The sequence below is a fragment of the Macaca fascicularis genome, chromosome 20 (assembly GCF_037993035.2).
Source record: "Macaca fascicularis isolate 582-1 chromosome 20, T2T-MFA8v1.1".
Lineage (NCBI taxonomy): Eukaryota > Metazoa > Chordata > Mammalia > Primates > Cercopithecidae > Macaca > Macaca fascicularis.
Genome location: NC_088394.1, coordinates 27,401,876 through 27,419,280, shown reverse-complemented (window position 1 = coordinate 27,419,280; position 17,405 = coordinate 27,401,876). Strand labels below are relative to the sequence as shown.

At 56.0% G+C, this 17,405-nt stretch overlaps 1 protein-coding gene across 3 annotated transcripts in view; it reads right to left on the bottom strand.

Moving 5' to 3' along the window:
- Positions 1 to 4,352: 4,352 nt before the first annotated feature.
- Positions 4,353 to 17,405, bottom strand: part of SBK1 (SH3 domain binding kinase 1) — a 66,962-nt gene continuing 53,909 nt past the window's right edge. For all 3 annotated transcript variants that reach the window (XM_065537308.1, XM_045382953.2, XM_045382954.2), the window contains 3 exons: positions 10,607 to 10,839; positions 9,009 to 9,211; positions 4,353 to 8,105 (listed from right to left, as the gene is read on the bottom strand). In XM_065537308.1, the coding sequence (XP_065393380.1) occupies positions 7,260 to 8,105; positions 9,009 to 9,211; positions 10,607 to 10,839 (1,282 nt within the window). In that variant the 3' untranslated portion in view covers positions 4,353 to 7,259. The remainder of the gene's footprint in view (positions 8,106 to 9,008; positions 9,212 to 10,606; positions 10,840 to 17,405) is intronic.

The window sequence follows — 17,405 nt, the reverse complement described above, 5'->3', positions numbered from 1 at the left end:
AGGCTCCAACTCCCTTTCCTTCTGAAGTTTAATGTTTTTTATTTTATTTCATTTTATTTTAATTTTTTGAGATGGAGCTTTGCTCTGTCACCCAGGCTGGAATGCAATGGTGTGATCTCGGCTCACTGCAACCTCCACCTCCTGGGTTCAAGTGATTCTACTGCCTCAGTCTCCCCAGTAGCTGGGATTACAGGTGCCTGCCACTATGCCCAGCTAATTTTGTATTTTTAGTAGAGATGAGGCTTCACCATGTTGGCCAGGCTGGTCTTGAACTCCTGACCTCAAGTGATCTTCCCACCTCAGCTTCTCGAAGTGCTGGGATTATAGGTGTGAGTCACTGCAACACTGCAACCGGCCTTGAAGTTTAATGTCTTTTTTTTTTAATTTATTTTTTATTTTTGAGACAGTTTCACTCTTGTTGCCCAGGCTGGAGTGCAATGGCACGATCTCGGCTCACCACAATCTCCGCCTCCCGGGTTCAAGGGATTCTCTTGCCCCAGTCTCCCGAGTAGCTGGGATTACAGGTGTTAGCCACCACACCGGGCTAATTTTGTATTTTTAGTAGAGACGGGGTTTCGCCATGTTGGCCAGGCTGGTCTAGAACTCCTAACCTCAAGTGATCTGCCCGCCTTGGCCTCCCGAAGTGCTGGGATGACAGGCGTGAGCCACCGCAGTTGGCCAGAAGTTTAATGTTATTGGAACCTTTTTGATGGACTGATTAGTCTGGATGGCAGACTATGGACAGGATACCAGCACCCTCAAGAAGGAATGTGACCAATATCAGGGGAGGTGACCAAGGCTAAATTAAAGGACAGAAGGGGCCACAGGGACAGGGCTAGTTATCTTGCAGCGTGTGGGTGAGATTAGAAGCCCTTCCAGTCAAGCCATGGGCATGGCAGAACAAAAGCTTTGTAGCCTGGAGGATGCCTGATATTGTCCAAGTGAATTCAGCGGTGACATGAGTGAATGGCGGAGACAGAAGCCATGGCTGCCGAAAGCCGGGGCCCCCTGGTGGTGAGTCCCGCCACTCTCTGACTCAGTGGGGGATCTGAAGAGGTGATGTTTGTCCACCAAGCTGGGGAACCAGTGATGCTCTTTTGCGTTTGTAGATTTCTCCTCCATCCCTAACAATCCATTAAAGTGGACGACACCTTTATCATGGCAGGGAAGTGGCAGCCATTCTGAAATGACAGAGCTTTCTTTAACATATCCCAAATCAAATACTTGGGTAGGAGTCCTTTCTGCCCCGTAGGGCTTTTTTCTGTTCTTTTTGGCCTCCCTCTCTTTTTATTTCTGCCCCTGCCCCATCATTTCATATATAATTATGTAACTTATAGAATGTCTGTTTTCCTCTTTAGAACAGCAGCCCCCAATCTTTTTGGCACCAGGGACTGGTTTTGTGGAAGACCATTTTTTCCACGGACCGGGGGTGGGGTGGGGTGGGGTGAAGCGAGGATGGGGGTGGAGGGATGGTTTCGGGATGATTCAAGCACGTTACATTTATTGCACACTGTATTTCTTTCTTTCTTTCTTTTTTTGAGACAGAGTTTCGCTCTTGTAGCCCAGGCTGAAGTGCAGTGGCACGATCTTGCCTCACCGCAACCTCCGCCTCCTCGGGTTCAAGCAATTCTTCTGTCTCAGCCTCCTAAGTATCTGGGACTACAGGCTCATGCCACCATGCCTGGCTAATTTTTGTGTTTTTAGTAGAGATGGGGCTTAGTAGAGATGCCTGTAATCCCAGCTACTTGGGAGGCTGAGGCAGGAGAATGGCTTGAACCCAGAGGTGGAGGTTGCAGTGAGCCAAGATCGCGCCACTGCACTCCAGCCTGGGTGACAGAGTGAGACTCCATCTCAAAAAAAAAAAAAAAAAAAAAAAAAAAGACTGGGTGTGTTGGCTCAAGCCTGTAATCCTCCAGGCTACACTTTGGGAGGCTGAGGTGGGTGGATCACTTGAGGTCAGGAGTTCAAGACCAGCCTGGCCAACATGGTGAAACCTCATCTCTACTAAAAATACAAAAAAATTAGCCGGGCATTGTGGTGTGTGCCTGTAATCCCAGCTACTCAGGAGGCTGAGGCAGGAGAATTGCTTGAACCCGGGAGGTGGAGGTTGCAGTAAGCCAAGATTGAGCCACTGTACTTCATCCTGGGCAACAGAGCAAGACTCCATCTCAAAGGAAAAAAAAAAAAGAAAGAATTAAAAAGGAAAAAAAAGTAAGTCTCAGAGGATGTGACAGGGATTGTGTGTCTTGTTTATTACTGTTTCTTTGGTCCCCAAAATAGTAGCGGGCATGCATTCATTCATTTGACAAGTTGTTATGGAGCTCCCATCACCATACCAGGCCCTGTCCCAGGCGTGGGGGCTGGAGGGAAGTAGCAGTTTGCCAAACACTGCCTCTGCTCTTATGGAACTTCCATTCTAGTGGGGAGAGATGGGTAACAAAAAAATACATGGTCCTGCAGGTGGTGATGAGCGCTCAGTGTGCAGCGAAGCAGGCTAAGGAGGGCTTCTCTCCACCTAGGCTGCTCAGGAAGTTTGCTCTGACCCTGAAGGAAGGGCGAGAGGGAGCCCTGGGGGAGTATGAGGCAAAGGTGAAGCCTTCCAGGTGAGCACATTCTCAGCAGGCAGTACAGGGATGAGGCTGGAATGTGCCGGGGTTGAAACTTGACCTCGACATAGGCTCTAGGCCTCCTGTGACCTCTCAGAGCTCGTGGGACCTTGGAGACCACTCTAAGGACTTCAGCTGTGATTCGGGGTGGAACAGGAAGCCATTGTAGGATTCTGAACACAGTGACAGATCTTATCAAAAGGATCTGTCTGGCCGGGCACAGTGGCTCATACCTGTAGTTCTAGCACTTTGGGAGGCCAAAGCAGGAGGATCGCTTGAGCCCAGGAGTTGGAGACCAGCCTGGGCAACATAGTGAGATCCCGTCTCTACAAAAAGTAACAATAAAACTAAAATAGCCCAGAGCAATGGCACATGCCTGTAGTCCTAGCTACTGGGGAAGCTGAGGTGGGAGGATCGTTTGAGCCCAGGAGATTGAGGCTGCAAGTGAGATATGATTAGACCCGGGAGGTGGAGGTTGCAGTAAGCCAAGATTGAGCCACTGTACTCCAGCCTGGGCAACAGAACGAGACCCCAACTCTTGGGGGAAAAAAAAAAAAAAAGAAGAAGAAGAGCCTGTAGAGTCTCAGGAGAGGAGGCTCCTGCCCTTGGCCAGGAAGGCTACGTCCAGGGGCAGGCGATGGGCAGTTGCTGCCTTGGGATGTGTCTATATTTGAAGGCAGAGCCAACAAAGCTGCTCTGTTGTCACAAGCAGGTAATTAACAAATATTTGTTTGAATGCGTGTTGAATCATGAAACTCCCTACAGCCCACTGAAGCTCCCCCTCCTGCAGAACATCCACCTCGCCTGTTGCTGGAGTCTACACCTGCAACCAGCCCTTTTAGCTTCCTCCTGTCCCTTGCTCTGGCCTCACCTTCAGGGAGCATCTGTGGGCTCCTCCAAACTTGATGAGTCTCCCAGTTCCATGCTCTCACTGAACCCAGCCTGCTGTTTGGGCAATGTCTGCCTTCATCATTAGATCACCAGCTGCCCAAGGGCAGGGGCCCTGTCTGTCCTGCTCAATGCTGTGTCCCCAGCCCCTAGGAAGAATCCCGGTAAACAAAAGGTGCTCAGTAAAAAGACGCTGAGTGGTGAACTGGCCTGCACCATCCCTCTGGGCTTTTGCCTCTATTTTCTGGCTAGGCAGAAGGGCTACAAGCTGAACTCCAGGCAAGGGACAACTGCCTGCCCCTTGTCCCAGAATCTGGGTCCTGTTCCCCTCACCCTCAAGCTCTGAGAGGTCACAGGAGTCCTAGAGCCTATGTCAAAGTCAAGTTTTCTTTTCTTTTTTTTTGAGATGGAGCTTTGCTCTTGTTGCCCAGGCTGGAGTACAATGGCACGATCTCGGCTCACTGCAACCTCCGCCTACCGGGTTCAAGACCTCCTGCCTCAGTCTCCCAAGTAGCTGGGATTACAGGCGTGTGCTACCGCGCCCAGCTAATTTCGCATTTTTAGTAGAGACGGGGTTTCACTATGTTGGCTGGGCTGGTCTTGAACTCCTGACCTCAGGTGATCCGCCCGCCTCGGCCTCCCAAAGTGCTGGGATTATAGATGTGAGCCACTGTGCCCAGCCCAAGTTTTCATTTTCTAGAGTACCTGTGTGCCCCCACCCCCACCGCCCTCTCCACCCCCACCGCCCTCTCCACCCCCACTGCCCTCTCTACCCCCACTGCCCTCTCCACCCCCACTGCCCTCTCCACCCCCACCGCCCTCTCCACCCAAACCTGAGAAAAGACAGCCACGCAGTGGTCATTTTTCTAAACTTTTGTTTATTTTTATAGCAATCGTCATGTTTAGAGAAGTAAATAACACATTTAAAAACCTTCTCAGGGCCAAAGGATGCCAGAGTATTTACAAACACATGGGGGAAGGGCGGCAAGACATGAGGGGCTGGGGCTCTGGGGCTAGGACTCCATCCAGGACCCTGCCCCAGGCCCTGAGCCAAGCATGGACGCTGATGCCAGCCACCAGGACTGTCCCACCAGTCACAGCGTGGGCTCAGGGAACATTTGGGCAGCCATGGGGCTCTGTTCAGTGGGCCTGGTAGAGACCCTCTGGTCGACCTGTGGCCCCGCCTCCCACCCAGGGGGCTCCCCGCACCCCACAGGCCAGCTCAGAGGGGTCTCTGGGAAGCACCGAAGGACGGGGGCCAGTGTGGGGGACACGGGGTCTGGGACAGAGGCCAGGATGCCCTGGCCTGCCTGGCGTGGGACAGAGACACGCACACACACACGCACACACACATACACACTGTACCTTCACAGAAGAATCGCAACAGGGGAGATTTTTTTGTGTGTGAGTTTTTTTTTTTTTTTTTCTTCTAAGTCTTCATGTCTACAGTGTTATTTTTTGCTATTATTTTTTGTTTCTTCGACAGTGACATAAACTGAGGTAAACATCTGTGACCAACACCTCTCCTAAGGGGCAAAGGGTCCCAGCCCAACCAGCAGAGGAGGTGGCAGCACCAGGGCCCCAACCTGGTGTTCCGGTTCTGCTTTGAGGTCAGGCTGGTGGCTGGCCCTCTGGGTGCCTCTGGGAATGAGGGGGCTGGGCTACATAACTACGGTCCCCTCCCAACTCTAACATACTAGATACTACAACGGCTGAGGGAAACTCCCGAACAGGATCTTAACAGAGAGAGAGAGAGAGAAAGAGAGAGAGAGAGCACGGCAAGGGACGTCTACTGTGGAATCTTGATTCCTTGTTATTGCAGGAGAGATCAGGATGTCGCGAGGCCTAAGGCAAAAGGAGAAGTCGCGGCTGGGAGAGGCAGCCCCGATGGGCTCCAGGTGGGCCGGGGGCAGTGATGGGGGCCTTCTCTGAGACCTGGCCCTTGGAGGGAGTGGGGGTTTGCTACTTACCTGGCATGTAGAGGGCCCATACCCACTGGGGAGGTGGGGTCTGGAGAGGAGTGGGCACAGCGGGGAGAGCGGGGCCAGGCCCTGGGGCCACCCCACACTGTTTGTAAACTGGACCCGGGCAGGGCAGGGGACCTATAGCCCTTTTTCAAGGTGGGAATGAGTGGGGAGTGGGGGCATCAGCCAGAAAGTGCTCAGAGTTCACTCTGGCCAGCCTGGCCTATCAAAGAGCCCCTCAAATGGCCCAGAACCCCAGGAGGGACCCTGGCAGGGGTGACCTGGGGCAGAGGGCCAGGCACAGGGACAGCCTCACCCATGTGGAGCTTATTGCGGGGGTCCCAGGCCTCCCCAGAGAGGGGCAGGGAGTCAGGAGGGAGCACTGGGGGAGGCAGGGGTCTGTTGTTTCTGTCTTGCTGCCTGGGGGCCTGAACCAGGAACCTGCAGGGGCCTCCTTTCCGGATTCCCTGAGGGGTGTGGTGCAAGGCAGGCCTGGGCGCCCTGGGACAGCTGCCTGGGAGCACCAGGGTGGTGGGGGCGCGGCTGAGGTGTCTGGATGCACAGTCACTGAATGCATAGGAGGACACCCACGTGTCTGCACCCTATGCGTGTGCACACACACCTAGTCACACACTCGCCCCCTCGCTTCCACCGCCCCCGTTCTCACACCCACACATGCAGGTCCTACGCCCTGCACACTCCAGTGCCAGAAATGTGGGAGACGTGAGGATGGGGTCTTGGAGGTTGGCATGTTTGACCCCAAGAAACCTAGGAGAAATTTCCAGCACGAACCAGCTCACCACCTGCTGGAAGCCCAGGCTACTACGTCTAGGCTGGTGCGGCAAGGGCTGGGAGGACCTGGCAGAGGTCCCTGGGCCTAGGACGGTGCGGCCGGCAGGGGGAGCTGGGCCCTGCCCTCAGCTCCACACTCACTCCCCTGCCCTAAGGATGCGGGGGCAGCTGAGACTCCCGCCCTGTGAGCCCTTCTATCCCCAGAAGTTGTCAGGACAACCCCTTGTGGTTGGGGGGAGGGGCGGGGAGAGAGCTCCACTTCTCGGCCAGTGCCAAGCTGCCCTCCCTCCTGGGCTGTGATTTCATTCGTGCAATGGGAGTGCGCAGGAGTCACTGGTTTCTCGGGGCCTGTCCCGCACATGTACGCACTTATGCGACACCCAGACATTTGCTACATTTTCCAGGGGCTTGGCCTCTCCCCTCCAGCCTCTAGGAGAAGGGAGGGCAGGACACAGCTGCCCTCCGCTCACTGCCCTGATCCCAGCCAGTACCCAGGAGCCTTAAGTCCCCTCTCTGCCCAACACTTCAGTCCCTTTCTGTACCCAGGGTGTGGAGGGGGCAGAGTGGGATGGCCAGGAGGAGGGGATCTGGGGTGGGACCGCAGGATGATCTGCCAGTGGGTATGGAGGGCCAGGAGCAACGAGTCCGGGTTCCAGGGCTCAGGGAGGCATCTGGGAGTGTGGACCGAAAGCTCCCTTGCTCCTGGCGTGCGTGTGTGTGTGTGTGTGTGTGTGTGTGTGTGTGTGTGTGTTGGGGGGGGCTCCGAACTCTCGGGTCTGTGGGGCTTGGCTCCTCTGGGCCAAGTCCCCGCTCACCAGGCCGCGCTAGGGGTCTTTGGTAGCCCCCTCACCAGCCCGCCGGGGACGGACCGGGTGCCGGGCCGCGTCCTGCCTAGTCTACCGCTGCGCCCCCTGTCCCGCGGCGAGGTGGCTCCATTCCCCACCGCAGCACCGGGCACCGGCTGGGGCGGGCCCGGGCGGCTCCCCGGTCCGAGGGCGGCGGAGGCGACTCAGACGCAGATCTCGATGGCCGTGGCCAGCACCACCTGCCCTTTGCTCTTGTCCGCGCGGCCGTCGGTCCGGCCGGGGGGCCCCGGGGGGGCCAGGCCGGGCTCGGGCACCGGCACTGGCACGGGCACCGGCACCGGCACGGGCACGGGCACCGGCACCGACCCGACCGCGGTGGGCGCGGGCCGGGAGCCGCTGCCGCTCTCGGTCAGCACCGTCCGCTTGAGCGGCCCGGGCGCCTCGAGGCGCAGTGGCCCGGCGGCGGGCGGGCGGTCCCCTGGGGGCTTGCGCGCGCGGTGCGAGGGCCGGCGGCGCAGCTCTGACGTGAGCTCATGCTTGAGGAAGCGGAACACCTCCTTGGCCGGGCCGCGGCGCTCGGGCTCCAGGGCCAGCAGGCGCTGGAACATGCGCAGCGCGGGCTCGGTGAAGCGGCGCCACTGCGAAGGCAGACCCGGCAGGCGGCCCCGCTGCCAGCGCACGAACTCCTCAAAGAAGGCATCGGCGCCCGACGCCGCCTCCCACGGGAAGTTGCCGGTGAGCACACAGAAGATGAGCACGCCGAAGGCCCACACGTCCACGCCCGTGTCCACCGCCAGCCCGTCGGCGCGGCCTGCCTGGCACACCTCGGGCGCCGTGTAAGGGATGGTGCCACTCACGCGCTTGACGCGGCAGCCCACGCGGCGCGTCATGCCGAAGTCGGCCAGCTTCACGCGGCGGCACTCGCGGTCGAACAGCAGCACATTCTCGGGCTTGATGTCGCGGTGCACCAGCTGCCGCCCGTGCATGAAGTCCAGGGCCAGGCCCAGCTGCTGCACACATCGTTTCACCGTGTCCTCCGGGAGCCCCACCTGCGGGCGGCCGGGGGGAGCCGCGCTCGGTTTCCAGCTTTCCCGCGCCCGCCCCGCCGCCCTCCCCTCCAGCTCCCTCTCTAGCAAGGCAGTTTTCGCCTCCCACCCTGTCCCCAGTAACTGGAGCGACCGCGCAGACGCGAGCCTGCTGCGGCCCGGGTGCTGCTGAGCGCCCTTTCCCTCGCTGTCTCATCCAATCCTCTTAGTGCCTGCTATGCCTGCTTCTCCTATGGGGACATCGGGGCCCTCCAGGAGAAAATTGACGAGGGGGTCCGCGGCCACCTCCACCTGCTGTCATTTTGCCCTGCCTGCTAGATACTTATCTCGGTCTCCCCCAACTAGAACGGGGCTCCCTGAGCTTCCTGTCTTGTTCCTTGCTGTGTCCGTGCATCTTTGTCCCCAGATTCTGGCATGTAGTAGGTGCTCAGCAAAGAAGGAGGACCTACTCCAAAGGTCTCATCACTCAGTCAGCAAGCGGCAGGGCAGATTTAAAGTTAGTGCCTGAACCCTCCCCCACCCTCCTGGCTCCAGGGTCGCTTCCTCTGAGGGCCCCTTCTCAGGTGGATCTGACACCTCTCCTCTTGTGCAGCCCCAGGGGAGGGCGCAGTAAGACTTCATCCCATCATTGTCACTGTCCCTTTCAGGGGCTCATCTCCATCTGTTATTATCTGACCCACTGTGGAGTGTCAGTTTCCCACTAGAACAGGGACTTTTGTCTTCCTTACTGCACATCCCCAGCTCCCCGAATGGTAACTGACATACAGCAGGCGCCCAGTAAATACTTGCTGATTAAATGGTCTGACTCCACTCCCACTCTCATACTCTGGGACCCTGAAGAGTGTGACCCTCTCCCAGAGTCCTCTCTGGGACCCTCTCCCCGCCCTACGCCACCATCCCGAGTACCTGGGGAGGGATGATGTCAAATAGGTCCCCAGCAGGTGCGTACTCCTGGGCAAAGACATAGCAGTCCTCTGTCTCAAAGACCACGTCAAAGACCTTGATGATGAAGGGGCTGGAGGAGAGGCTGTTGGTGATGCTCACCTCCCGCAGGAAGTTCTTCAGCTTGGTTTTGCTCTTGTTCACAAACTTCAGTGCCATTTTTGTGCCTGATGGGAGCAACAGCAACAGGGTTGAAGCCCCCTCTCCCAGTGCCTCCGTGCTGGATGCACCCGTGCCTGTCTCTGGAACAAGGTGCAGCAGGGTCCCCAGAAGGCATGACTATCCTCATCTCACGGATGGGAACAGACCCAGCGAGAGGAAAGGACTTGCCTAAAGCTACGCAGGCAGGGTCAACCTGGGCCTTCTACACCCAGTCTGCAGCCCTCCAGGAGGAGGGGGCGAAGGGGCGAGGGGGCCTGTGGCACCCTCCACTTCTCTCATTTTGTCCTGCCTGCCATATGCTTATTTATCTTGTCGGTCTACCCCAGCTAGAATGGGTCTCCATAAGCTTCCTGTCTTGCTAAATGGATGAATGAATAAGAAATGAGACACTGCAAGGCACATGTCCACAACTCTGTGCCTGGGCAAGCATCTGTGCCCATCTGGCACATAGCTGTGTGGTACACACATGTGTGTCCACGGAGCATTTACACATCACAGGCCCTGCCTTCGGCACTGCACATTCACAACTCACACTTCATTATGACTGTATGAGTTGTGCACTACTGTTACCCTATTTTACAGAGAGGCACAGAGAGGTGAAGTCACTTGCCCAAGATCACACAGTAAGCAAATAACAAAGCTCAGGTGACTCCATGTTAGGTGCTCTTCCTGCTGCCCTCAGCACAAAGCCCCTGGACCCAGGCGTGTGCAGCTGTGGGAGCTCATGCAGCCCCAGCCCCTGGCTGACTGGGTGGCATGGCTGTGACCTACAGTGTGGGAGAGGTATCAAGCTCAGTGACTAAGCAACAAGGCTCTGGAGATGACTCCTGGGGTCTCGTTTTGGTTCACAGCCTCTGTAGCTGCAGGGTATTGGATATGTGGCTGAAATGGCCTAGGTCTCCCTGTCCTCACCTGAGAGATGGCGATGGCCATACTGACCTCACAGGTCCTTCCACCACCCATTAAGTGTGGCACCCCGGTCCTGAGGAACTGCCCTCACTCTCTGTCCACCTCCCTGGGGCCAGCTATCCCTGAGACACTGGTGATACCCAGACACAGCTGGCAGCCCTGCCCTCTCCAGAGGCTCCTGACACAGCCCCTTGGCTGTCTCAAAGGCACCCCAGATGGCCCCGGAGCAGCCCATCCTGTACCCTGGCCACTCTGCCCCGGATTCCTCCCTTGCCCCATCTGCCCGGTCTCCTCCCCCGTGGGCTGCCTCAGGCCTCATCCTCTCCATCTGGCCCCTGACCCTGCCTCCTTGCTTCCACAAAGCACCAGAGAGCCGCGGCCCAGCTGGAAGGTCACGTCCCCCTACCCCGACCTCCCAGCCCTGCCCCACCCCAACCTCTCAGCCCTGCCCCACCTCAACCTCCCAGTCCTGCCACGCTGCACTTGCTCACCTGTGCCCTTGTAGACCACCAGGTCAACCTTCCCGTAGGTGCCTTTGCCCAGCTCCCGGACTAGTTCGTAGTGCTTGGTGACATCGCTGGCAGCCAGTGTGCGGAGAGTCAGGGCCTGCATGTCTTCAGTGAGAAGGGGCACGCCGGCACCAGGCCCAGGGGCAGCCCCTGGCCCACAGCAGGTCAGGGAGCGGGGCGGCTCAGGCTCTGGGCAGCCCATGCTCATCTTCTCCCTGTTGGGTAGGGGTGGTGAGCATGAAGTGTGACATCAGGCAAGGGTCCCCTCCTCCAGCCCCTCTGCCCTCCCCGGAACCCAGAAAACTTGAGGATGGGCCTGGATGCCAGGCCCAAGATAACCACAAGGGGGCGACAAGCATCTTGGTCGCGTCGCCTTCCCCAAAGCCTCAGGGGCCAGCCTGACTCAGCTCCCTGAAGATCGTCACTGCTCGACCCTGTGCTTGGTGGCACCAGCCCCTCTGCCTCATGCTGCCACCCGCACAGTGTCAGGCAAGGCCCCTGTTTATGTCACACAGACACAGCCAGATACCAAGTTCACACGGGTACTCCCATTCACAAGCGTTGGTTTTGTTTATTTGGATTGTAGAGAGGGGGTCCCACTGTGTGGCCCAGGCTGGTCTCCAAATCCTGGCCTCAAGTGATCCCTCTGCCTGTCCCTCCCAAAGTGCTGGGATTACAGACATGAGCTACTGCACCCGGCTTGTTTTTATTTTTATTTCTGAGACAGTGTCTTGCTCTGTCACTCAGGCTGGAGTGCAGTGGCACGATCACAGCTCACTGCAGCTCGACCTCCCAGGCTTAAGCTATCCTCCTATCTCAGCCTCCTGAGTAGACTGGACTACAGGCATGCGCCACCACACCTGGCTAATTTTCATTTATTTATTTAATTTTAATTTTTAATTTTTAGGTATGGGGTACACGTGCAGGATGTGCAGGTTTGTTACACAGGTAAATGTGTGCCATGGTAGTTTGCTGCACCTATTACGCCTGACTAATTTTTAATTTTTTCTTTGTAGAGTTGGGGTCTCACTATGTTGCCCAGGCTGGTCTAGAACTCCTGGCCTCAAGTGATCCTTCCACCTCAGCCTCCCAAAGCACTAGGATTACCAGCACGAGCCACCGTGCCCAGCTTATTCACAAGTACTGACGAAGCACCTGCTGTTCCCCAGGGCTCTCCAAAGCCCAGAGTACACAGCATGAAACGAACACCTAGGATTCCCTGCCCCATGGGGCTTACACCCCAGGGGGAGAAGGGCAGTAGACACAGTGATCACACCAGTTGTATATTATGATGGAAAGTGATATGGGCTCTCCATAAGGTAGGAGGTGGGGAAGAGGTCTGAGGGCCATGATTGCAGCATCACGTATCTTGGCCATGTGGTCTCAGGCCAAACTGGCAGGATGGTATAGATGTGGCCACACCATCCCACCACACACATGGCCACACATCAGCACAGCCTGGCAGTGCCTCCCCCACTGCAGACGACCTCACCACCCAACTAATGAACACTGCGCCCGGCTGACCTGACTTTTTAAAAAATTGTATTTAGGCTGGGCGTGGTGGCTCACACCTATAATCCCAGCACTTTGGGAGGCCAAGGCAGGTGGATCACTAGAGGTCAGGCGTTTGAGACCAGACTGGTCAATGTGGCGGAACTCTGGGAGGCCAAGGCAGGTAGATCACTAGATGTCAGGCGTTCGAGACCAGATTGGTCAATGTGGCGGAACTCTGTCTCTACTAAAAATATGAAAATTAGCTGGGCATGGTGGTACACGCCTGTATCCCAGCTACTTGGGAGGCTGAGGCAGGAGAACTGCTTGAACCCTGGAGGCAGAGGCTGCAGTGAGCAGAGATTGCGCCACTGCACTCCACCCTGGGAGACAGAACAAGACTCTGTCTCAAAAAAGAAAAAAAAAATTGTATTTGTATTGAGACAGGGTCTTGCTCTGTTGCCCAGGCTGGAGTGCAGCAGGGTGATCATAGCTCACTACAGCCTTGAACTCTTGGGCTCAAGGGATCCTCCTGCCTCAGCCTCCTGAGTAGCTGGGACTGCAAGCATGCACCACCACATCTGGCTAATGTTTAAATTTTTTGTAGAGATGGGGTCTTGCTATTTTTCCAGGCTGGTCTCAAACTCCTGAGATCAAGCGATCCTTCCACCTTAGCCTCCCAAAGTGCTGGGACTACAGCGTGAGCCACCACGTTGGGCTGAGACCTGACTTGTCACGTGGGTGACAGTGAACTAACTCTCCGCCCGTGGCCTTCATTTCTTTATTTCCCCTTATCTCATGTCATTTTTCTGGTTTTATTGAGGTATATTTAGTGTTCAAAAAACTACACGTTTGAAGTGTACAGTGTGATGATTCTGACATATGTATACATCCCTGCTGCCGAGACCATGAACACATCCATTACCCCAAAGTTTCCTTTTGCCCCTTTCTAAAACCCCATCCCTCTCTGCCCCTATCTTCCAGGCAACCACTCTGGGCGTTCATTTCTCATCTGTAAATGGAGAGGGGTTGACTAGGGCGAACGAGCCTTTTCCAGGCGCAGGCACACATGAGTATGTGTCTGTGTGTGCACCAGCAAGAGAGGCCAGGGCTGTCTCCTTTAGAAGCTGCCACCAGCTTCCAGCCCGAGCACCTGCTTCCCAGTGCAGCCTCCCTCCCTGCACTCCCTTCTCCCTCTTTTTCCTTTCTTTTTTTTTTTTTTTTTGAGACGGAGTTTCTCTCTTGTTGCCCGGGCTGGAGTGCAGTGGCATGATCTTGGCTCACTGCAACCTCTGCCTCTTGGGTTCAAGCGATTCTCCCACCTTAGCCTCCCAAGTAGCTGGGATTACAGGTGTGTGCCACCATGCCTGGCTAATTTTTGCATGTTTATTAGAGATGGGGTTTCACCATGTTGGCCAGGCTGATCTCGAACTCCTGACCTCAGGTGATCCACCCGCCTCGGCCTCCCAAAGTGCTGGGATTACAGGCGTGAGCCACTGCACCCAGCCCCTTCTCCCTGTAATCCCAGACACGTCACTCCAGCGTCCCTAGCCTGCCCCTAAGCACCCCTGCACCCTGAAGAACAACGACCACAGCTCCATCTGGGAGAAGGCACAGATGTAGAGCCAGACAGCCTGGGTCTGAGTCCCAACTCTGTCACTTGCTAGCTGAATGTCCTTGGACAAGTTACTTCCTTTCTCTGTGCCTCAGTTTTCTCATCTATACAAAGGATGTAATAATAGTGCATTGGGCCAGGCAAGGTACCTCACATCTGTGATCCCAGCACTCTGGGAGGCCAAGGCGAGAGGATTGCTTGAGGCCAGGAGTGTGAGACTGGCCTGAGCAAGACTCTGTCTCCACAAAAATTAAAAAAAAAAAAAAAAGTTAGCTGGGTTTAGTGGTGCACACTTGTGGTCCCAGCTACTCAGGAGGCTGAAGCAGGAGAATTGCTTGAACCCAAGCGAATTCAAGGCTGCAGTGAGCTATGATCACTGCACTCCAGCGGGGATGACAGAGTGAGACCCTATCTAAATATTATAATAATAATAGTAATAATAATAATAACAGTGCCTTCTCCCAATGCGTTCTTGCGAGGGTTAAATAAGTTAATAGGCGTGAAGCCCTGGCATGTGGCATGCAGTAAGTGCTCCATAGGTGCCCGGGGTTACTGTGTTGTTCTCGTCATCATCACCGGCTTTCTCTCCGGCTGAGCAAGGGCGGGCAGGGATGGCTGGAGGCTGGGAGAGGGTGAGCACTCCACGAGCCTTGCATCCTCGCCCGGCCCGGCAGCTCCCTTCCAGGCCCCAAGCCTCTCCTCCTCCTCCTCTGCCTTCCCCTTCACTCTCGGCACGACCCAGCCTCCCACTTCACACAGAGAGGAGGAACATCAGGAGAGAACTTCCTGGCCTCCCACCCAGCCCCAAACGGAGCTCCATCTGCACCGTCCTCTCAGCTGGCTGGGGAGGAAGGAGCCCTCCCCTCCCCGCCCTGCAGCCTGCTCCCATCCCTGTCTCCCCAGCCTCCTGCCTCCCTCCATTCATGAACCAGCTCATCTCCCTGTCAGCAATTTTTTTTTAAGACAGGGTCTTGCTCTGTCACCCAGGCTGGAGTGCAGTGGCATGATCTCAGTTCACTGCAACTTCTGCGTCCCGGACTCTGGCAATCTTCCAATGTCAGCCTCCTGAGTAGCTGGGACCGCAAGGTGTGCGCCACCACACCTAGCTAATTTTTGTATTTTTTTGTAGAGATGGGGTTTCAACATGTTGCCCAGGCTGGTCTTGAACTCCTGACCTCAAGCAATCCTCCAAAGTGTTGAGATTACAGGTGTGAGCCACCGCATCCAGCTTCCCATTGTTTTTTTAATTTAATTTTTTAAAAACAGGGTCTTGCTCCGTTGCCCAGGCTGGAGTGCAGTGGTGCCCACATGGCTCACTGAAGCCTCCAGCTCCTGGGTTCAAGCAATCCTCCCACCTCAGCCTCTTGAGTAAGTGGGACCAAAGGCATGTGCCACAAAGCCCAGATCAAGTTTTTCATATTTATTTTATTTTATTTTATTTTATTTTATTTTGAGACAGAGTTTTTTTTTTGTTTGTTTGTTTGTTTTGAGACGGAGTCTTGCTCTGTCGCCCAGGCTGGAGTGCAGTGGCGCGATCTCGGCTCACTGCAAGCTCCGCCTCCCGGGCCAACGCCATTCTCCTGCCTCAGCCTCCCAAGTAGCTGGGACCACAGGTGCCCGCCACCACACCCGGCTAATTTTTTGTATTTTTAGTAGAGACGGGGTTTCACCGTGTTAGCCAGGATGGTCTTGATCTCCTGACCTTGTGATCCGCCCGCCTCAGCCTCCCAAAGTGCTGGGATTACAGGCGTGAGCCACCGCACCCGGCCGAGACAGAGTTTTATTCTTGTTGCCTGGCGCGATCTCGGCTCACCGCAACCTCCACCTTCCGGGTTCAAGCGATTCTCCTGCCTCAGCCGCTCGAGTAGCTGCGATTACAGGCATGCGCCACCACGCCCAGCTAATTTTTGTATTTTTAGTAGAGATGGGGTTTCTCTATGTTGGTCAGGCTGGTCTCGAACTCCTGACCTCAGGTGATCAGCCCGTCTTGGCCTCCCAAAGTGCTGGGATTATAGGCGTGAGCCACTGCGCCAGGCCCACATTTTATTTTTTGTAGAGATGGGGTCTCACTATGTTGCCCAGGCTGATCTTGAACTCCTGGGCTCAAGCAATCCTCCTGGCTTGGCCTCCTAAAGTGCTGGGATTACAAGCCTGTGCCACTGTACCCGGCCTCCTCACCTCTGTTCCAACAGGACCTTCCTATCTAGCAACTGTCTTTTCTTTCCTAGCTCATTTCCACTTAAACATGTGCCCTGGCCTCGCCCATTCCACAGTCCCCTCCACCAGAGGTAGGAACGGTGCCAGGCCCGGAGAACCCAGTCCCGCATGCCCTTCTTCTCTACCCTAGCGTGCTCACCCAAACGCAGACATGCCACTTGCCACCATGTCTCCACGCCGTCCCAGCTCTGGGCTGGACAGCACTGGGTCTTTCCCACAGCCACCAACTGGGCTTACATGGGGCGACATCTCCGCGTGATTGTCTTTCCCTGGTCTCAGGCTTGGAAAAAATCTCCTCTTCCAACCCCTGTGAAATGTCCACCCACCACCTGGGTGATGAGGCTTCCGAGTTAGAAAACTGAGGCGACCGCTGCAACACCAGCAGGGTGAGGCAAGGCTGCTTCTGTGCAGGCCTCCCCGGGGCCAGCGCGTCCTCGGGCCCTTTCTGTGTGGACTGCGGGCCTGTCCCCCAGGGGCTCTGATGAGCACGCAGCCCTCTTTGCCTCAAACTCCTCCCCACGCCCACCAGGGAGACGCTGGGCTGCTCCCCTGACCTACTTTTCCTGATGCTTGTGGAGTCCCCAAGGGCTGCTGAGGTGGGCGGTCCACGTGCGTACAGCACACGCGTCCACACGTGTGCAATCCTCCCGCCTTGGGCTTTGGCCCTGCAAGGCTACCTCAGGCTGTTCTGTGTCCCCTGGAAGCTTAATTGGTGGCCACCAGTGGCTACAAGCTCTCCTTCCCTCCCACACCCAGGGACGGGATGCTTGGCTCATCTCTGCCCTCTGGGGTGTCTGCCTCAGAGTTGCCCTGGGAAGGGCTGGGCTGGATCAGGAACACAGACCAGTGGGCTCAGTTTGGGCCCCACGTGTGCCCCCCACTGTCAGGTTCAGCCCATGCTCTGACCACTACCCCGTACACTGACTCTCTATGGCTTTATTTAATGAACTTATTTACTTTAATTTTTTTTTTGAAACAGGATCTTGCTCTGTTGCCCAGGCTAGAGTGCAGATCATGGCTCACTGTAGCCTTGAACTCCTGGGCTCAAGGAGTTCTCCCAGCTCAGCCTTGTGAGTAGCTAGGACTGCAGGTGTGCGTCATGGTGCACAGCTAATTTTTTATTTTTTGTGTTTAGATGGGGTCTTGCTATGTTGCCCAGGCTGCTTTTAAACTCCTAGCCTCAAGCGACGCTCCTGCCAAGCCACCGCCCCTGGCCTCTCTAAGGCTTTAGTGTCCTCTATCCTATCTTCTTGATTCCTGAACAGTCTCGCCTGCCTGTTCCACGTCCCTGCCGTGCCTCCTCATCCCCAGGTCTCACTCCTCCAGGAAAACTTCCCCGCTGCCCTCACACGTGCTGACTCCTGCCTCTGCTGAACCGCAAGATTCACAGGGGCTGCCTGTTCCTCTCTCAGGGCCCCTGTTGAATACCTCAGCTGTGTCCCCGTCTGCTCCACCAAC